Below are 22,027 nucleotides of genomic sequence, written 5' to 3' on the forward strand. Positions count from 1 at the left end.
GCCCAAAGAGTTATGGTGAACGGAGTTAACGCCAGTTGGTAGATGGTTACAAGTGGTGTTCCCCAGGGCTCGGTATTGGGGCCAGCTCTGTTTAATATCTTTATCAATGATCTGGACAAGGGGATTGAGTGCACTCTCAGTAAATTTGCAGAGCACACCATGTTGGGCAGGAGTGTTGATCTTCTGGAGGGTAGGACGGCTCTGCAGAGGGATCTGTACAGGCTGGATCGATGGGATGAGGCCAATGGTGTGAGGTTCAACAAGGCTCAGTGCAGGGTCCTGCACTTAGGTCACACCAACCCCATGAATGCTACAGACTTGGGGCAGAGTGGCTGGAGAGCTGCCCGGCAGAAAAGGACTTGGGGGTGTTGGTCGACAACCAGTGAATACGAGCCAGCAGTGTGCCCAGGTGGCCAAGAAGGCCAACAGCATCCTGGCCTGTACCAGCAATAGTGTGACCAGCAGGACTGGGGTAGTGATTATCCTCTGGCACTGGCGAGGCCCCACCTCGAATATTGTGTCCAGTTTTGGGCCCCCCACTGCAAGAAAGACCTTGAGGGGCTGAAGCGTGTCCAGAGAAAGGCAACGGAGCTGGTGAGCGGTCTGGAGAACAAGTCTGGTGAGGGTGCTGGGGGTGTTCAGCCTGGAGAAAAGAAGGCTGAGGAGAGACCTTCTCGCTCTCTACAACTCCCCTGAAAAAAGGTTGTAGCCGGGGGGAGGGGGGGGTCGGTCTCTTCTCCCAAGGATCAGGCGATAGGACAAGAGGAAATGGCATCAAGTTGCGCCGGGGGAGGTCTAGGATGGATATTAGGAAAAATTTCTTCCCTGAAAGGGTTGTCAAGCATTGGAAGAGGCTGCCCAGGGCAGTGGTGGAGTTGCCATCCCTGGAGGTATCTAAAAGCTGGGCAGACGTGGTGCTGAGGGACGTGGGTTAGTGGTGGACTTGGCAGTGCCAGGTTAACAGTTGGACTTGATGATCTTAAAGGTCTTTTCCAACCTAGACGAGTCTATGATTCTAAGATTAAGTTTACATTGGGGGCCTCTGGCAAACACCAGAATCAGAGAGCGAAAAACAAACAAATATTGTTATGCCTTAGCAAACCGTATTAATTTCAGAAATTACAACGTCTGAAACCAATGCCAACATTTAGGAATCAGAGATTGTCCTTTGGTTGTCATCTTAAAAGCTCAAAGAGGACTGTATCTACAGACCTGAAAGAAGATAATTATTGGTTAGACTTCTGTTTGTGACCATCAGAAATGTTACCTTAATTTGGCCTTAATGACCTATAATCTCTTTTAGCATATGGCTTTTAGAATGGTTATTATTCAGCTTGATCTATGGCTATAATGGAGCAGAACAGAACTGTGGGTATAATTAAAATAAGTTCCTGTAAAAGTGGAATATGTAGTACATTGCTAATGTGTAAATGACTAAATAACTTAATTAGGTGAAATGAAGTGCACTTACAACCACAGATGCTTAAGCCGAATCATGATAATGTTGTGTGTGTGAATATATTTTTTTAAATATGTTTATAACCCAAACAGTAGGACAAGGAAATACAAAGTGTACACTAGCTTAAAAAATTCGCTGCCATCTTTATAAGGGAAGTTTTCGTTACAAATTAATGTGAAGCTGGTAGAGAAAAATAATTTTTAAATCATTTCAAAACGCTGAAAGGAAACAACTTTTCAATAGGCTGTTCCAATCCCTGTAAGCATCTTCTCCTAGAAAAATCTCAAGCAGAGTATTTGAGAAAATTATTCTTCTGGGCAAGCCTAAAAGAATAAATAAATAAGTGGAGCCCTCCTTTCCCAAGCCCACCTATTCGTATCATGCCTTTCCATGCCTGTACCTATCTCCTTCATTAGCATGAGTATGTAGGGCAATGAAATGGATAAATCTGCAGAATATAGGCAGACAAAGAGCCCAGTCCTTCTCACAGGGAAAGCGGCAGGAAAATTCCCATTGCTTTCAATATCCAAAAGACCGGGTTCCAACTCGGGGGGAAAAGCACATAAAGTGCACTTGACGATTCAAAATATGGGACTGATCTTGACAGTCTTCCATCTGAGACTGTCAAACTGAATACGAGAAGCTCTAAAAATCACTTACAGCACTTGTATTCGTCGATTCATCCATATTCATTCTTCCTCTATCACTGAATCCTTACTGTAGGTGAATGTAACATAACCACGAGCATGATGAGGAGATGAATAAGACAAATTATTGGATGTGTGCTTGAAGGAGGCTTCAGCCAAATAAGCAACCAGGAAATGTGTACTTTAATTTTACAATGAAAGATAAAAAGGAAGGGTACAAAGCGGTACCTTCATAAGTACCTATGGAGCTGTGGCACATCTTCTTCCCGGAAAGCAACCATTCTCCTTCCTGCCCTCACTAAAATAAAGATATTTTAGATTTTATCCTATTAGTTTCCTAGCAGAACATGAGATCCTCAGATAGCATAAAATGGCACAACTTGGTGGGCGTTTGTAGAGTTATGCTGATTTATTCCAGTTGTGGATCTGATAGATTATCTACATCCACCAGCCCTTCCTTCCGCATGTTACCTATTATTTTTTATTACTCAAAAGAAAGTCAAGGTTACCAAGTCGGAGTGCCCAGATAACATTTTCCCATCAGTTAACTTTCTCATATTTATTAATTAGCTGCCTCTAATGAGAAAGAGAAGTGCGATATTTGCAGTATTTCTGAGTGAGGCAGACACGAGGAAGTGTGAAAACCCACCAGAAAAACTGTTTGAGCACGGTTCATAAATCCAGTACTAGACAGTAAGCAGCCAGAATTTTTGATGATTCTCTGTAAGGAACTTTTCCAGTTTCCCCAATCAGTAAATGAGGTGTTCTTCCTTGAAGTCCTCTCAGGAAACTCTGATTAAATTAGAAAAGATCAAACCCCTTTTCAAGTTGAAAATCATTTGAAAATGCTACAACGAATGCAGAAGAGCAAAATAGCTCTTGTATGTAAGCAAACCCATTTTAAGGCAAAATTTGGACTGAGTCAAAAGTCTCAGAATAACTATTTGGAATCTGTTGCTATTAGTCACTGAGTTGGAATAAAATCAAAAGATGCTAATAATGGAGACGTGCATTCATGACTGCATAGACACCCTGCCATTCGGAAGGAGGCATTTTACAGGACGCGCTGTTAAGAAGGAGATGAAATGGCAACGCGGAGAAAATTTCCTCTCTTAGGGTATAAAGGAGAATTGTACCTCGCAGGAAGGGGAGAGGAGGTGTTTCCCTCTCCTGGGAAGTGTCACCCTCAGAAGAGACTCCATTTCGCATCTCCTCCTTGGGAGCCAACTGAAATCAATTAACTCTGCAACTGGAACCAATTAACCCTCTAAAACGCACAACACCAAACACAGTGGCAGTCTTTAATAAATGTAATAAATACATAAATAATAACATAAAGCACTGCAGTGAGAGACCACTTTTCCAGTCTATATGATGTGGGCTCTTGATTCTTCAGAGACACAAGAATGAAGGATTTTGTGTTCTAAAAAAATAAAAATTACAAAAAAAAAATAAGGATTCAAGTAGAGCCGGGGGACCTTTAAGATGGGATTCATCTCATTTAGCTTTAGCCATCTCAAAAGCAGCCATCTAGTCACCGAGCTGCCTTTACAATCAGTATGAAGAGACGGGTGCCTTGAAAGAGCCATCTTAAACCCTTATCTTAAAAAGGGATAAGCCTCCCTATCTCTTTACAGACACTGTCTCTCCCCACCGACACGGGAGGCACCTAGATGATTACGTTCGATTAAGATGCCAGTCTTTGACGAAAGTCACAGTAGGCAAGATGGGTGCCATCTGTGAACGCAGGAGCAAGCGAGCAGCCCCGTCCTTCCCTCGCTTGCATCCGGGAATTCTCCCATCGGCACAAATGAGAGACCAGGAAGAGTGCTATTGCTCACATATATTTTAGTGTTATGTCTTATTTTTTTAAATTCACTTCTGTTTTTAGTTCAACATTGCTATTTTTCACATTGACTTCTGATAAATACAACAGGCAAATCTGAAAACATTCTACAGATTATCCATTCTCATTTTTGCTCTTGATTTCCTGCTGAACTAGGTCTTTTAGACAGCAATGGACAAGGAGGCGGCTTAGGCTGAAAAAATACGATTGTACCAATGTTATGAAAATGGCAAAGCGACTCCAGAGAGGGCACAGTGCTTGTGACCCCCCGCAAGTGCCCTGCGAAGGGACGGTCAGTGCAAGGGGTTTCATCCCACCCCTAAGGAGACCACTAGAAGTTTATTTTTTTCCAGCAGTGGGGATGGGACTGAGCTGAATGAGAGGAAACAACTTTATATTAAAAAGAATAAAGCGGCTTCTTTCATAATCCTGCACTTTCTATTTAAGCTCTTTCTATTTTGGATTAAGAAAATAACAATTCTCCATTAGGCGTGGCATTAGGCATTGCCCTGTTTACAAACACATCACAATTTTGCCCAATGGCAGAGCCAGAGCATTTATTTATATTTTTTTTCACTTAAGAATATGTTAAAAAACAGTTAGATATACGTTTTTTTAAGCTTTAAATATCATAATTACAGTATAATAAATCTCATCATCTCTTTGTGGTCAGATACTATGGGTTCGATGGACACATAAAACGTTCCGGCATTTACAGGCAGTGGGACTTCAGAAGCACAAACATGCAAATAATCATCACCTTATCTGTTTTCTGGTTAAGTTTGGATTACAGTGTTTTCAGTTCCTTCCTCCATTCCTATTCCTTCGCTCCTAAATTTTAAATAGATAACCTCTTCTGCACCCTAAGCAAGGAAACACTGGAATTAAGGGGGTGAATTTTGACCCAAAGGCTCAAGTTACTGTACTGGTCAGATCCAAACGGCCATGAAATCCAGCAGTGGGGTTTTTCTAGGTGCAGGACAATCCTAAATGTTGGAAGGTGTTTTGCCTCTGCCCCACAGCACGCTCACCGGGCAACACCAGAGCTCTCTACCCTGGATTTGCACTGCAAAAAGACTAAATCTTGCCCCACAGTCCTCAGATAATGAAGGTTTAATGAACTGCAGTGTTTTTCCTGTCCTACAGAGCTTGCATTCACAAGTCCGAGGGAAAAAATAAAACCAAGTGAGTAACGGGGAAGAAACAGAGAAAATGAGATGACAAACATCTGGACAAGCTGGGACCCACATAAAGGTAAGATGTGATCCAATACTGCAGAAATAACCTGGACTCAACTGAATTCCCAAAAGACTTAAAAAGAAGTAAAACATGGGTTGTTATATTATTTTTTTTTTAATATGACAGCGTTCTTTTACTTAAACTAAACTGGGTTTGTGGTTAAAAAGACATTGATAATTTACTGCCAATAATTTTGCCGTTAAGGATTTACGCCACAGCCAGGGAAGCAGCACTCGGCTGGAAAGGGGCATCTCCCGAACAACGCAGACGACGGAGAGCCCGTGTACTGACGAAAGCTGTCCTGAGCTGTATGTTTACTTTCTGATAATTGCTAATTTTGCCATGTTAACTTCCTAATTGGATATCAACACATTTTCAATATCTGTTGCACACTTCAGTCAGAGGCAGGGAGAAGTGAAGAAGCATCAGTATTTCACACTGACCAAACCGCTTAATCAAATCTTGACATGAGCATGAACCTGAAGCACTCTCACCACTATGTTGCCACTAGTGCCAATTAACCGCTTCAGTTTTAAAAGACAGAGATAAGAGGGGGAAAAAAAAAGAAAAAAAAAGAAAGAAAGGATTATAAATGAGAAAAGGGGAAAGGAAAAAAGACAATGTCCATTAGTTAATAAGCTAGTTCATAAATTAAACGCTCTAATTTGTGGTGTTTACAAAATATCTAATTTTAGAAACGTGAATTTTCCTCTGTTTATACAACAAGACACAGTATTTCCTAAGTAAGTAAATCTTTCCAAAGAGTATAAAATCAACAAAGTGATTAGACACAGAAAACAGAAGTTAAGCAATGCATTTGCTAACAACTCTGATCCTGCAGAATAAAGCATTATCTAGTCTCTAATCAGGACTTAACACATAATTTTTCCCAAAGGACTGCAATGGACAAAATACTATTACAGAAAGTTGGCTTCGGAGAGCCCAGATTACCACAAAGAACACAGGTGGTCCCGAACAATATGAGTTTAAGGCAAACCGAAACCAACTGCATTGGCAACAGCCAGTAACTAGTAGCTGATTAACTAGCTAGTTAGCCATGGCATGGGAAGATCAATCTGCAAGGTCTGACTAGAAAAACTGCATCAGTGGAACGTTAGCAAAATGAAAGTGTGCCTGACAGGTTCCACTCACATCAGGAATCACAGAACATGTAATTTATTTCTATTTATAAGAGCAGGAAAAAGCATTTTCCAAATATTTGCTTCCATTTCTCCTTCAGCCCTCTGCCACAAACATTCAGATACAACTGAAAAAGTACCCTAGGTCTGAAAAATAAAATAACGTTTCAGAGTCAGGTGGAACCATACCACAGAATTGGTACTATTTCTCATGGAGGGGACGTTCACAACCACAGGTTGACCACGCGATATTCATTGCAAAGGAGCAGATTTCAGAGAGGCTATGTCAGAACACTTGTCTGAATTTCGGGTAGATGGGATTTCTGTTGTATAAAATGCGGTGTGAATGAGGTTTTGCAGCACTGTTAAATCTTGAGAGTCCAAATCATCTCCCCTGTGCAGAGCCCAAGCTAAACCGTGAATCCTGGAGAAGCAGGAGGGGCAAAGAGCTGGGATCCTCCCGCAAAGGCGGCGGGGTGGGCTTCGGGGCGAACCCAGGACTCACTACGATGCTCTCACGGCCGCAGAACTTAATCAAGCCATTAGGCCACTTTCTGCCCTTCCAGGAGGTCTGGTGGTGAATCTGCCTTATCACGAACGCAGCAGTCTCATCCCTGCCCTTCTCTCAAAATCTCTGCAGCGTTTACCCAGTTATAAGGCTTAATGGACAGCAGTCATCTAAGGATAAGGAGCATCTCCTCCTGAGGCAACGCACCTTGAGCGGCACCGCGCTAAATATTTACTCGGCATTTCAGGATCAGCTGCTATGTGTCGTCCCCATAATTAAGCATGCAGATCTATAAGGAGCTAAAAATTATTTAATAATTATTTCTGTATTATAATTAACTGTACACACAAGCTTCACGGCTGTCACTTCTCCCTTTAACGAGAATCCTCTCAAAACCAAAGAAACCTACGCTATAGGCTGCAGAACTGCCAGCAGAGATGGCCCATGCTCACAGGTACTCCCAAATCACGTTATCGCACGCATGTCTTTGTTTCTAAAATACTAAAAAAAACCCTCTTCCGTGAGGTTTCATTAGACAGCAGTATTTCAGCCTCTGCTCTGTCAGATCGCAGAGTCATTTCAAAGAGGGACCGTGCCCACAGAACAGCATCAGATCTGCACGGAGGCAAGAGGAGAGTCACGGGGAGGAGCGCTGCACATCCTATTCGTTTGGGGAATTTATTTGGGTTTCTTGTATTTGCAGAACAACTCGCTCCCAGGCTGGAAGTTTATATGCCAGCCTCCAGCCCAGTTCAAATGCTCGGAGCCAAGTCACAAACTTATCAGGAAGGTTTGTAATGGAAATGCTGACAGACCCTTAAGTCTAGTGGCACTGGCAGGTGCTCCCACAATACAAGAACATAATTCAATCAAGCTTTTGGCTGACGTCACGAAGCACAAAACAACTCAAATGCTTTATGAACAGTACCAGAACCCCTGAGATTCAATTACAGTCTTGATATTCGATCAGGAGTCATACTTAGCTGTTTTTAATATAAAAAAACCTTTGTACCAGTTATTTATCAAATAGGTCGATCGTATTTATATGTACAGTCAGAGGAAAAAGCGCATCGTGCCGTGTTAACCTGACAATCCCAAATCTTCAGGAACAAGACAGGCTTTTATTCAAGAAAAACAGCACCAGGAGAGACTCTAATTTTCATATGCTACAGAACAGAAAGAACTGAATCCCCATTTTCTTAGGGATTACACATATGACTAAGAATTCAGTGATTTCAATTTTTTTTTCCATTTTTGGACCCCTACAATTATCCTGGTGGAGGTACTGATCACTGCATAGTGAATGTAATATGCAATAGGGATTTTGTTTTGTGTGGGTTTTTTTTTTTTTAAATAAACTTTGCTGGAAACCCACAGAAATAGCCAATGGGCCTGAAAGGATCTGCTGTGAGGGTAAGAATCCAAAGGTAAAAATCTCCGGTTTGAAGCCTCCCTGGTTCTGTGCTCTGCTGAACGAAGAGCCCCTTCTGCATCAGGCCCGAGAGGATCACCTTCTGCGGCTGGCCGCGCACGCACGACAATGCAGGGTGCCGTACACGCACACATGCACGATGAAGGAGAGTGCCAAGGGTGGCACTGGCAATGGGGAAGGGGCTGCCGGCAGCGTGGCGGCTCGCAGGCAGCGGGTGACAGCTTGCCATTGCTCACAGAGCCCCAGGCAAGGGCGACTTTGCTTCTCCCAGCAGCCAGAGAGCGCGGGAGCCTCGGCTCCCCTGCCCTGCCTCGGCACAACGCGGGCACCCACGCCAGGGCTGCCAGTGTCCCTTTGCGGCGGTGACTTATGTGCCGACGCAAATTTCAAGTCAAACCCTGAATGAAGGAAATGAAGCCCAGCTGCCAGGCCCACTGCAAACGCGAGCAGGCTTTCGGCGAGGCCACCGAACACACAAGCGCAGCGCCCGGCATCATTCCCCAGAACCCCGCTGAGAGAGCGGAGCAGAAGGCACCGCCAAGTGCCAGATACAGCGTCTTAACCCCGGAAGCCTTTTCACCAGGTGAAAAGAAAATCATTATATTCAACAAATCAAGTCTTAGGGGATTAGACAAATTCCACCAGAGTACTCTGCAAATACAGCAGCGCGCGTGAAGCGTTGTTTCCAAAATAGATCAATACCCAGCGCAGACAACAATAGATTGCAGCTACGTATTGTCATTACTACCAATAGTCGTCTTGAAAGACATCGTTAAACGGCGACTGTCACAATAGCTCTCACACGAACAATGCTGTTACTGCACCTTCACATGAAATACTTTCTCACCACTCTAAAATCCACCACGATAAACCCATTTTTAAATACACCTGGTTGTTTGATATGCAGATCAACTGCACTAGTGTTTACCTTGGCAGATAGAGCAAATATGCCAACCTTTCTCAACACTTTTCCTATCTCTGTAAGTTTGCTAAGAAAAGAAATTACACAACAGCCTTTGAAAACATTAGAAAAATTATCTAAGAATTTGGTCATTGCCACCCCTCTGCTCTGCCAAGAAGCAGTAGGCAGAAAGCTTTCACGGCAAACAGCTTAAAGAAGAAAATTTAGCAGGCTAGTGTTACGAGACCGCAGGCTTGTGCCCCACCTCAAACCCCGAAGTCAGAGGTCTGAAAACCTTTGAGCGGCACAAATGGTTAAGAGGCAGATTTCGGCATTTGGGCTCGATCCCATGAGGCACACGATATCTCCCAGATGACAAAAAAAAAGTGGCAGCCCCTCAGCATCTCAGGGCCTCAGACTGATGGGCAGCATCAGCTGCGAAAAGGCAGATGAGGAAATTTGGTAGTGACTTTTACTTAGCAGTTAATAGTACAGCATAAATAACACCAAATTAAATTATTCAAGGGACTCGTTTGAACTGTTGTTATTCCTCCTGTCTTCCAAGGTGCAAGAGGAACTCTGCGGACTATCTGCAGGCACTGGCAGATGGTACATACTATTACATGTATATTAATTTTATATGCCTCCATCTTCAGCAGGACATGTCAAACATTCCCACTCTTCTCTCTGATGACCGCACAGCGAGCTTACTTCAACTAGACGTTTGTCCGAGCAACGCCAGTACAATTTGGCTGGGGGGATGCGTCTCGCCTCGCCTTTGCCAGCCAGAACACGGCGAGCTACGCCTCAGCAAATCGCTGGCTCCTTTGGCAGGGACCAGAAAATGATTCACAGTGCTGATCTGAACCGCCCTGGGGCCAGCTCTCCTCTGCCGGCTACCCGGAGCCCTAGGAGATGTAGGCACCTGACTTTCGTAAGGCTGCAATTTCATCAGCTTCAGAACAATAGGCTGCCTCCCATTCGGGACATAAAAAAATAATTTGCACTTCTTGAAATGTAATTTTTCTCCCTTCTTATTCTACTTTGATGATGTCCACCTCCCTGGTATCATTTATCTGGGAGAATTTTGGTAAGAGATCTTTAAACCATTACAAACACATACCCTGTTCCTTATTAAACAATTGCAGATCTGTTATCTTGGCTTATGGGAACTGATCTAAATAACATCATGATATCAAACACTGAAAACCACAGGCCTGGGGCCACCGGGGCTCTACTCTCTTTCTGGGCCTTGCAAAGACACAAATTTCCAGATACAAAATGTAGTTTACCATTAGAAGTAAATGTTTGATCTGTAAAGATTACAAAATGACTTTGTTTATCATAGCAGATGAAAAAAAAAAAACGGAATAATTTTAAACTCAAAACAAAACTGTTTATATGACAGCTTTTACTGCTCCATGATTCTGTGCATTTAAGAGAGATTCAAGCAATTAACAGCATAAACTTTCATTACATAGTTCTATTATATATGTTTATGTGACTTAGTTGTTCATCTGTTATTTAAGTGATTTCCTCATTACTATAGTATGGTAAAGATATTTGCTGATCTTGTCAAAAAAGGTCAAGCAGTTTGTTCGCAACATTCCTGGGATCCCAAAGCGTGTGCTTAAATCCTTTTACTTACTAGGCAAGTAAAATATCAAAGCAACTCCAAATTCAGTTTAAATCGCGGGGGGGGGGGGGGGGGGGGGATAAAAATAATAAGCTAAATCACATGTTCAATTTGCAGAAGCCAAAAAATAAGTGTAAGTGGTGAAGTATTAAAATTTGTGTGAGCTGGTGTTCAGGAGACGCACAGGCTGACAATTGTTTGTGCCTATTTCATGTTTCTTGGGAATTCAGTCAATGGGAGCTGCGTGTGCCTATGACAAGAATCAATATGAATTTGGGAGTGGCAGGAGCACAAGTCTAATGGGAAGACGCCAAATTGTACCTCACATGCTCCCAGATGCCTTTTGTTCCCACATCCCTTACTGAACACGTTACACAAGCTTTGTACTCCTACTTAATTCCAAGTCAGACCTAAGTTCACTGGTTTAACAGATACACTTTGTTCACAGATACCTCGTATCCACGGAATAATCAAAACCATTATTTCTGTTACTGCTAAATTTGGCAATGGCATGCACCAGCGTCTCCTCCAAGTGACATTTGGCTGGATCTGGCCCCCAAGCATTTCGGTCTCTCAGACAGTTAATGTGTATGTTTTTGAATTATTAAATATATTCAGGAGCCTTGACAAGGTAGACATGCAATGATTATGACACAAAGTATTTTAAAAAACGCCACAGTATCCAACAGGCATGATTGAAGTGTTTCAGATACAATTCTCTTAGATCAGATGCAATGGAACCTTTTTGCTGAGAATTTGTTTAGACCCTCTTCCATTTAATAAGGCTAGTTTTCTTCCAAAGACAGAAGTCAAGGGGATTCATGTCTTTTTCTTTTTTTAATTACCAAGACAGGACCTTAGCTTCCAGATTTAAATCTACGTGAGGGATTGTAGGTGGCTGTGCCTCTGTAACGTCCTCTGCAGGATGCACTCCGTTTGCCCCTGCGAGCAAGATACAAACTCCGAAGTAACCTCTCTTCTTCGTAACTAAATATTTAGCTCCTCCAAGTATGCACTACGGCGTCTCAGGCCAACTCAAATACCATAGCGTGGGTCTTTCTCTGCCCCCACAGTACTCTCTTTAATAGGAGTCGGAGGGGAGGAGGATCGAACGCTTCGCAAGTAAACATAGCTGGAAGGATGGGAGGTAACTAGCATTCTTCTTCTTCTTAATCATAATTACGAAACATTAGGGATGAAAAATATGGAAGCAGTTGCCTTTGCATATCTACATAGCTAAAGCCTGGAGGATTTTTCAGCAGGCAAACCAAGAGAGGGGCATGAGGAAGCAGAGCGGCGGGCTGGCAGCAGCAGAGCCGGACGGGGCGAGGGGCCGGAGCTCGGAGGGGCCGTGCCCTGCGCACCGGAGACCTGGAATGCCGCCTGGCAAACGGAGGAACGTGGTGCAACACACAAGCAAAGCCAACACCCAAATTCGATCATAATTTGCAGTGTTTTCTGACATAGACCATTACAAAGGCGGACTACCCTTCAGAGTCACCTGTGTAATTGCAATAGCTACGTACCTACCACACTGCTCTTCCTTCATTATTAAAAGTACTTCTCTGATGCAGATGCTCAAAATTTCTCCTGTATTAATTTTTTCTTTTGAATGTCAATTCTGCATTATAACCCCCAAAATAAATCACATTCTTCCCAAATCCTCCCCAGTAAAGGGTGTATTCTTCCCTAGCACACACAGGCGTTGTTATTCCTACTGTCGCTAACGGGACCTGCGCACGCATCCTGAGCTGTGCCCAACCTGAGCCGCCACCAAAACCTCTTCAAGACAGAGATTGTATCTAACTTCAGTTTTTCTGATGATCCACCAAGAAGAGCAAAATTGTGCACCTTTCCCAGAAGGCCACACTCCAAAAATTGAACTGTACTTTAAAAACTGGATTTCGTTATAATTTACTCAGACATATCCATAGTAAAAAAAAAAAAAAAAGAAACTTCAAAATGAAACTGAATTTGTGATTCCCTAGTTCAAGATGTATTAATTTGTAATCGCTGTTATTTTAATGCAGGACAAGCCCTAATCAAACTAATGGCAAAATTAAAAGCAAGTCTTTAAATCCTTTAAACTGACAGCTTTATTCAATGATGTCTGTGCAAGCAAAGATTTTAGATATTAATTTTTTTTGTGCAATAGGAATGGCCAATCACGAGAATTCAGTTATTCTACTGCTACTCACACCCACACAATATTCAAACATATACATAGTGGGCAATCTATAACAGATGCTTGAAAACTTAGGTAAAATTAAAGACTTAAAATAGAAGCAGCAGAAATTGAACATAATCAGGAAGATGTGGGCTTTGATTATCAGTTTGGCACCTGAAATATGCCAAATGTGACAGACCTAGCGAATTCTTTAGTACCACAATTGTCGAAAAACTGCTTCAGAATCCATTCCCAAAATCAAGCACCGAGATCATCATCTTCCCCTTATTTTACAATAGCTCGCACTTAGATTATGACAAATGCTTTTCCTGTGGAAGCTAAGGTAAACTATTCAGAAAAATTTTAGAAGATCTGGGAAAATTTATTTTATTTTGGCAACTGTCCTAAAAAAAGGAGAAAAAAAAAAAAAAAAGAAACAAAAGGAGGGGGAAAAAAACACCAAACCAAAACCAGAAACCCCCCGCTTCATTCTAATGGACGTGTATTGTTCAATTTAAGTAACAGGTATTAAATCACTTTACAAATACAATATAAATTTGAGGTAACTCCAGGGGAGTTTTTTTAAAAATCATTCCAGTCTTCACCAATTCCCCCTGTTAAGGTCAGAGTCTCTAAACCAGCATGGCTGAATTGTTTTAGTGCTCTCTGCTGAACACCTGCAAACATCAAACAAAAACTCCTGGTCCTTTACTGGGTTGACAAAAGCCTTTCATGTGAAAAATGCTCCATGGGAATGTCACGGCTGTGGCTCAGGTTACATTCCTTTCTCCCTTGCAGCCCTCACCATTTCTTAACATGGTAAGAAGCCATGTTTGTGAAATTAAAGATTAAAAGGAAATGTGGCTTTACTTTATTTTCATTCACACATTACAAATCACAATAGAGCATCATATATTAGATGAGTAAAAAGTTATTAAGATGACTTTAAGCATGAAATATTACCACACTTCCTAAAGTACAGTTAGTTTCACTTCACTGCTTGGGATTACTTTGGGGTCGGGGTTTTTTTTACCCTCCCCTCTTATAAGAGAAGTTTCAGTTTAATGCAGAGGAATGACATCTGTGGTTCCACATCTCAGTAAATATCATTTTTAAAAGAGGACCGTTAAGAGAAGGTCAGCTCAAACTTCAGAAGGGCATCTGGCCAGAAGGAGGAACGGGCTGCATTCGGATGGCTAAAATTTCATATTATCAATACACGTAATTAGAATAATAAACCGTGTTCATGTATTATTAACGGAGCTATCTTTAATCCTTCCATACAGTAACAGAAAACATCTCTTGAAGCAGTTGTCTGGGCGCTATCATATCAAATGCGAATTTCTCGAGTCCTGGCTCATTAGAAGCCCGCACAGCACATATTCTGAAGGAGCCAGCCCCTGGCACACAGCTGGCTGGCCAGCAAGAGCAGGGGAACAATAGCCACGCTTCTCCTGCACGCAACTCTCCCTCCAGGCCACACACCCACCCTCTCCCCGAGTACCAGCGAGGGGCAATTCACCGGTGCCTACACTCAGACAACTTTTTCAGAATCCCTGGTCGCTCCCGACAAAACTCCCCGTCTAATAACCAAGCAACAGCCATTTAGGTAGCAAATTCAGAATGATTTTCCCTTGGAAGAGCGTACCCTGTGCTGCATGCCATTGTGCAAACAATCTACCAACACGCAGGATACGCTCCTTTATCAGGCAGCGTACTTCATCCTCCACCACCACAGACCCATGGATTCAAGCATTTACATGTTGTTACAGTGTGGGAGGATTCAGGTGTTATTTTAAACGGCCTGTATCTTAATATTCCTAACTTACTTCAGCTCATTAAATTATTTGTATGTCTAAAACGATGCGTCAAAGTTACTTCAATGCTTTCAGATTTAGAGACAATAAAAAACAACATAACCCCTCGATTTCACTCACTCTTCAGATTTGCTATCCTGTGGTATTTCTGAGCAAAATGACTTCGTAGATGAGGTTTACGATGCATTTATTAAATATAACTATCTAGTCAATTGCTGTTAGACCGAGTGTTAGTTGCTGCATTGACTGGTATATAAGCATGACAAATTGATTTGTCTGGCACAAACACTCCTTGCTTATCTCCAGTGAAAACAAGCATAGTGAATATTATGTATTCGGTTAAATCAGTTATTAAAATTATGTAATTAAGAAAATGACAAAAAACAGGACTAAAATGTTCAGCTTGTGCGATATAAGGCAAACTACGTTTGGAAAGTTAGTCAAACCTAACAGTAAAATTCTCCAAGTCACTATATTCATAATATAGCCAAATTTGCAAAGATAAAACAAAACCACATTATTATTTTGAAAGTCTGAATAGAATAAAATTCACAAAATGAGTGCTTAATAATTGTAGGCGGCATCTAGTATCTTAACAACGTATATTACAGACTACCCTCAAATTAGGAAGTCCTTCTTTGGAAATAAAAAGTTAATCGACGTACTAGTGTATTGAATAAAAAGGCTATACCGAATAGACAGAAGAGGTTCCTTTAATTGAGTACAAACTGCAAATACCAGGCATGAAACTATATGCAATGACGTGTTTATATCTAGATATCCACTGGCAGTTTGCAGTGAAGACTTGTCCAAATTTACCATCTGATTTAGAACAGTACTCTGCGTATAACAATACTACGTACAGTGTGTTGGTATGTGTAATCGCCTGTGCTTTTAAAACACTGCAACTCTCTACCCGGAGATGGTTTTGTGTCCTATCCAAAACACCACATCCGCAAGGCAGGGAACCCTCTTAAATGAACTTAATAGAAGAGCAAGGAAATCTCAAACGCGTAAGTATCTTTGCTAGTTTTACTTCTAATTTGTCAGGCATATAAAAGCCTCTATATAAAACTTTAGTTGCCAGACAATTATTGTACACATATGTTCTACCGCAAAGAGCCCTGAGATTTCTTTTGTCATCAAACAGGACTCCTGTTTTTATGGAATGCAGAAGTTGCCCATCTAGTACTACTACAGCCAAATAAACAAACACACAAACAAACAAATCCTCCAGTTAAATTTCAGGGACTCTTCAAAAGCAGTCAAATATTTAGAAAGAAAATGCCCTGCCTTCCACCAGGAAAAGAAACGAGCCTGAAGATTTTAATTCACCGAAAAATATTCCATCAGCAAACGGTGATCTCTAATACTAAAGAGTTTTTTTCCCGGAAGAGGTTGGTGTTTATACTCGGATACTTGCTTATTTATTTATTTAATTCAAGCAGACTTCCATTCTTATTCGCAAAATTAATTCTCACACAAGACGTTTTGCTTATAATTCCTGACATACAAAAGATAGCATCTGAAACTGTAAATAAAAATCTCCAATGCTCAATTGAAAAAAGAAAAAGATTTAAACTATCTCACCTTGAACAATTATACAGAGGAGAAGTTCAGGGGTTTTTTTTTAAAATCATAAATGTATGGAAATACTGTGAAAATGTCCCAGTCTTGTGGAAATAATAATAATAATAATAGCCAGTGCTTAGGAATAATTCTGCTCCAATCCAAATGAATCTGCTCCCCAGAAGAGATCACCGCAACCACAACAAAGGTAATGCCTATGGATAAATAACTAACAACAATTTAACTACATACAAAACAAAAATTTTACATACTTGAGCCAGTAAAATGTCCACTTGCCAAGGAAGTTGGTCCATTTTTCCCACTGCTCACAGGAGGTGAAAACATCTAAAAAAAACAAAGAGGCATTACTACTGGAAAACAAGAGATTCCCGAGTCCACTGTTAGTCAAAAGTTCCTTCCACATTCGCTGTGAGCTACGTTAATAGTTCGTCTACCACGAAACATCGTCCCCCACAGACCTGAAAACGAGTCAATATTTCTTACAGCCCCCACCAGCCCTTCACCACCACCAGCACGTTTTTATTAGGCTCATTAGCTCCCCAAACAATATTCGCTTCCCGAAGAGTTTGAGCAAGCCCGGTCCCCAGCAGCGTTATCCAGGCTGGGAAGCGGGGCTCGCTCCCCTCTCCAACTCTCACGCTGACAAAGGCGAAAAAAGTTTGGTTTTTTTTGTTGAAACCTTGGCCATAAACGTAGCAATGTCCATTTCCATCCCGCTTTAGGATTTGCCTGTCATATGTGAACCCGAATAATAATAATGCAAAGTGCCACCTGCCCTAAATTCTCATTTCGTCTCTAACACGAGAGCAATTTGAAGCAAGGCTCTCTCCCTCTCCCCCTCTCTCTCCCTCTCTCTCGCTCCCTCTCTCTCTCCCTAGCATTTATTTCGACCCTAATTGGTTTCTCTCTTCTTCGACGTGTCTAGTGGATAATACGCACCTTCCCTGAGTCAGAGCCTGCAAAAAGCGAAGGAACAAATGGAAAAAGTGCAACAAGCAAAGAGGGGGCTGCGAAGCTGCCTCAGGCTACGTTTCCTGGCCAAACTTCCCCAAGCCATCCCTCCCAAGCCAAGGCTGGAGCAGCAGCAGCACCACCAGCCTGAAGCAGCCCCATTTCCACGGGGGGGTGTGGGGGGGGTGGGGAGTAGGGGGGGTGTCGGGGCTTTGCAGGGTGTTGCTGGGCTTTAGGAACGTACATGCATCTCCCAGCAAACGGAGTCTCCCCCGAAAGAAATAAATAACGGGACAGATCGAGCCTCCTGACATATTGGGGAGGGGTGGGGGGGGGGAGGAAGGGGATGGGGAGAGGAAGGAAGGGGCTGGGAGGGGGGGGGGAGCCTGACAAAACTAGACAAGTGCACACGTCCGGATTAACGTTTGGCCTCCAAACCAGCCCGGCCAGCAGCAGCCCAAAGAGACTAAAAGTACTTTTTTTTTTTTTTCTTTTAAATAAACAAAAAAGCACCATCTAGCTGGGGGGCTTCAGAAAAGATTGGAGCAGTTTTAATGACAGCAGAAGCCATATGAGATTTCAGTGAAAACTTTAAACTGAGACAGTCATGGATTTCTTTGCACTTTCCATGTGCCAAAAAATGAAACAAGGGAAGAACTGAAAATAGAATATAAGCAACTAATTAGCAATTAATTAGTTCATGTGCCAACAATGCTATAAAACATAAAGCACAATAAAAGTGCTAGATATTGTTATTAACTAATGATGAGAAATGTTCGGTTTTAGGGGCGTCTCTTTTCATATGAATTATTTTAGACATCCAAGACATTAAAATAAGCTCTGAACGCAATTGCATCTCCCATCACATACAATAAGGAATAATAAAAAGACTCTAATTTTTGGTTTTCTTTTTTCTTTTTCTCATTTTTATAAGCAAAAAGATATTTAGCATGGTTCTAGCTGCTGATTAAAAATTGCCCAATGTACTTAGATCACAGTTTTGTTTTGGTTTTGTTGGTTTAGTTTTTGGGTTTTTTTTTTAGTTTAACAGATCAGCTAGAAGATATTTTTTTTACAGCTGTTGTTAATTTCCACCGTTGTTTCTTACCGCACTGAAATCCAGTAAATCACTCAGTTCTTTGTCCGTCCCTAAGGCAGCCATTCGCTGTTGGTGATGCATTTTAGCAAAATCACACAAACCTAGAAACATGGAAATAACCGCAATCAGAAACCCAGTCCCGAGCCTTGCAGGAAACACAATCGGATTTTTCGGGGGGGTGGGGGTCGGGGGTGGGTAGTTGAGAAGAAGGGAGGGAAAAAAGATGGAGGGGCAGCAAAAACAACAACAACAACAAGAAAAAAAGAAAAAGCGATATTGTATTTCCAAAGAGGCGATCGAAACCCGGTAACATCCACTCTAAACCCAAATCCGGAGGAGGAAAAAAAAGAAAAAGCCTCGCTCCCGGAGCATCATTTGTGCAACAGGAGGTTCAGCGAGGAATGAATGAGGATCCCAGAGAAGAAACTACAGCCATCCGCTCCCAACTTTTTCCCTTCTCCTTCTTCCACGCAAAGTAGCGTTTAGAGGCAGAAACGGCAAACAGCGATAACAGCAATGAGAAGAAGGAAAAAAAAAAAAAAAAAAAGATGCAAAGTCGCAGGCTACGGAGGCGCCGGTGCGGAGGGACGCGGGGCGGGGGTGGCGGGGCCGGGAGGGAAGCAGAGAGCAGCCTTTGACAATTAGCCCCAATTTCTAATTTGCGGAGAGGAGGGGGGTTAATAGCAACAACCCGGGAGCGGCTTCGGGCCTGTGCGGAGTCATCGGTTCCCTGCGAGCGCCGGGGGAGGGGAGGGAGGGCGGGCAGGGAAGGAGGGAAGGGGCGCGGAGCCGAGCGCGGAGCCGAGCCCGGGGCGCGGAGGGGCGCGGAAGGGAGCGGGGCCGGCGGCGCGCCGCCTCCCTACCCGCCGATCATGGAGCTGCAGATCCCGGCCAGCCGCCGACTCCCGCCCGCGCCGCACTTTTCCGGGGATTATACTTTAAATTTCCCCAGCTCCCGCACATACACATGGCAAAGCCAGTTTATACGAGGCTGCAAATACACGTGATGCGGGGACTTTGCCAAGAGGAACAATATTTTTTCCCCTTGTATTATCCAGTCCATTTTTTTTTTTTTTAATTCTGCTTTGTTTTGGTTTGTTTGCGATTCCCCCCCTCCCCCCCCGTCGCCTCCTCCCCGTGCCTACAGCTAAATTTCAAACGCGAGGTTGTCGATTTCCAGAGAGCATTGCTGCAAACTTTGCAAAATCAGCCCTTTGATTCGCTTTACGCTCAAGTTTCTGGGGACGATGCCAGCGGCCCCCTCCCCCCCGCCCCCCCCAGCATGTTATACTTTTTATTTTACATTTTGCTATTGCAGGCCCGACACACTCCACAAAAACTAGTTCGACTTCATTTTCCGGTAGGAAAGAAAGCACCGACTTATCGCGTTTAGCGTTTGCACCTTAGTGTATATCTCACACGTGTAATTACACCGTGTATATACAATGTATATTTATCCACACGAGCAAGTCTGTGTGCACACACACGCGGTGTGCTTCCTATTTGCATTTACACATCGAATAACTTGCACCTCTTTTTAAATAACACACTGGGATCGACAATTGTTAAAAAAAAAAAAAAGAAGAAAAACAAAAAACACAGACAAGTTACTCTAACAGTAAATTGTAACTTTACCTTAAATGGCCACAAATATGTTCACAATATTCCAAGGGGGGAAAAAAAAAGGAACAAAAATAAAAAAAAAAAAAATAAAAAAAAGAAGAGAGGAATCTTCTGCCAAAGTGCTTTATTATCTCACACGTGTGTGACCCTCCAAAACCACGAAAAAGTACTGTAAGTGTCAGTCCTGCTCCGGGGTACTCCACAGCTTTACAGGCACCCTACACCTGGCTTTGTTGGGATTTGGGGTTCCCGACCACCAAACGCCCGCCACCAGTTCCCCCACCCAGACAGCCGAGCCGCCAGCCAGCCAAAAATATATTAAAAAAAAAAAAAAAAAAGGGAAAAAAAAAAGAAAGAAAGAAAAAAAAGAAGGTCCGACAACTTTTCCCTCTATTGTTTTTACAAACACATGGTGACTGACAAACTGCGAGCGCCGTGGCGGCTCGGGGACTTTCCCCTCCGTCCTTCCTTAAGAGAAAAAAAAAAAAAAAAAAAAAAAAAAAAAAAAAAAAGGCGAAAACCCCCCGAGCGAGCGCGGAGCCGCCCGTCCCAAACTTGTTCCAAGTTTACAGCGCTCTCCTCCTCCTCCTCCTCACCACCACGGCCTCCCCCGCGGAGACGCGGATAATAGCATCTTTCCCTGGAAGACACATCGCCAGCCGCTCACATCCGGGCAATGCCCGCCGCCTTATAAGCGCCGCCGCCGCCGCCGCCGCTCGCAGACAATGACGAGGAGGGAGGGAGGCGGGCGGGACGGCGCGGCGCGGGGCCACCAAGATGGAGGGGCCCGCCGCCCCCCGGCCGCGCCGCGCCGCCGAGCCACGCGGGGTGGGGTGGGGTGGGTTAGGGGGGGTGCGAGGTGCTGCTGCCCCGGGCTGGGGGGGGATGTGTGTGTTTTGATTAATTTTTTAAAAAATATATAATGTGAGCAGAGCGCGTGATTCTGTTGGTGCGCAAACAGTTCCTGAAAATTGAAATGGGAAAGGGCAAAGGGAGCAAACGAGCGGGGGGGGGGGGAAGACCAAAGGAAGGGGGATGTGCAGGCTGGGGACAGGCTGCAGGGCCCAGGCCTGCAGGGGATTAGGAGAACCACAAAACGGTTTGGGTTGGAAGGGACCTTAAAGTGCACCCAGTGCCACCCCCTGCCCTGGGCAGGGACACCTCCCACCAGCCCAGGTTGTTCCAAGCCCCGTCCAGCCTGGTCTTGAACCCCTCCAGGGATGGGGCAGCCACAGCTTCTCTGGGCAGCCTGGGCCAGGGGCTCAGCACCCTCACAGCACAGAATTTCTTCCTCATATCTCATCTAAATCCCCCCTCTTCCAGTTTAAAGCCATTCCCCCTCGTCCCATGGCTCCCCTCCCTGCTCCAGAGTCCCTCCCCAGCTTTCCTGGAGCCCCTTGAGGGTCTGGAAGGTCTCTGCGGAGCCTTCTCTTCTCCAGGCTGAACCCCCCCAGCTCTCTCAGCCTGTCCCCACAGCAGAGGGGCTCCAGCCCTCCCAGCATCTCCGGGGCCTCCTCTGGCCCCACTCCAACAGGCCCATGGCCGCCTTGTGCTGAGGGCTCCAGAAACAAGTGGGGTGCTGCTCTGGATGGCTGGCACAGGAGAACTGTGAACTCTTGTTTCATCCCCTCCACAGCTTGCTCAAGGGTGGTGAAAGGCCCTCTGTGGTGAACCAGAAGCTTTCCTGCAGCCACATTACTCTGCTGGGCCTGGAGAGGAAAGTGTAAACCTAAAAGCACTAACGGGAACATAAAAGTCCCATAAATTCAAACCGTTTACAAGGAATCACATGAAAAAGATGAGGGGCAATGGGTAAAAGTTACTCCAGGGGAGATTCCGATTTTGTGAACAAGGCCATCTTCCAGCGTGGCCTTAAAGTCTAGTGAGAAATGGGTGCTAAGGTGGCGGCCTGGAAGGGGGGTGCCCCTGCCAACCTGGATGTTCTCCTGTGGCCATGTTACGCAGCTGTGAGG

The 22,027-nt window shown here is 43.7% G+C and overlaps 1 protein-coding gene across 21 annotated transcripts in view; it reads right to left on the reverse strand.

Annotated features, from left to right (window-relative positions):
* The window catches only part of LOC128902255 (transcription factor 4-like), a 237,109-nt gene extending 216,736 nt beyond the window's left edge, over positions 1-20,373 (reverse strand). For 5 of the 21 annotated variants that reach the window (XM_054184867.1, XM_054184860.1, XM_054184862.1 and 2 more), the window contains exons 1-3: positions 20,067-20,372; positions 18,441-18,532; positions 16,633-16,705 (exon numbers count right to left, since the gene is read on the reverse strand). In XM_054184867.1, coding sequence (XP_054040842.1) covers positions 16,633-16,705; positions 18,441-18,512 — 145 coding nt within the window. In that variant the 5' untranslated portion in view covers positions 18,513-18,532; positions 20,067-20,372. Of the gene's footprint in view, positions 1-16,632; positions 16,706-17,060; positions 17,209-17,320; positions 17,453-17,576; positions 17,622-18,440; positions 18,533-19,122; positions 19,177-19,294; positions 19,424-20,066 lie in introns of those variants that run through there. The other 16 variants (XM_054184865.1, XM_054184857.1, XM_054184856.1 and 13 more) reach the window with 11 other exon arrangements.
* Between the last annotated feature and the right edge of the window lie 1,654 nt (positions 20,374-22,027).

Source organism: Rissa tridactyla, chromosome Z (assembly GCF_028500815.1).
Source record: "Rissa tridactyla isolate bRisTri1 chromosome Z, bRisTri1.patW.cur.20221130, whole genome shotgun sequence".
Taxonomy (NCBI): Eukaryota; Metazoa; Chordata; class Aves; order Charadriiformes; family Laridae; genus Rissa; species Rissa tridactyla.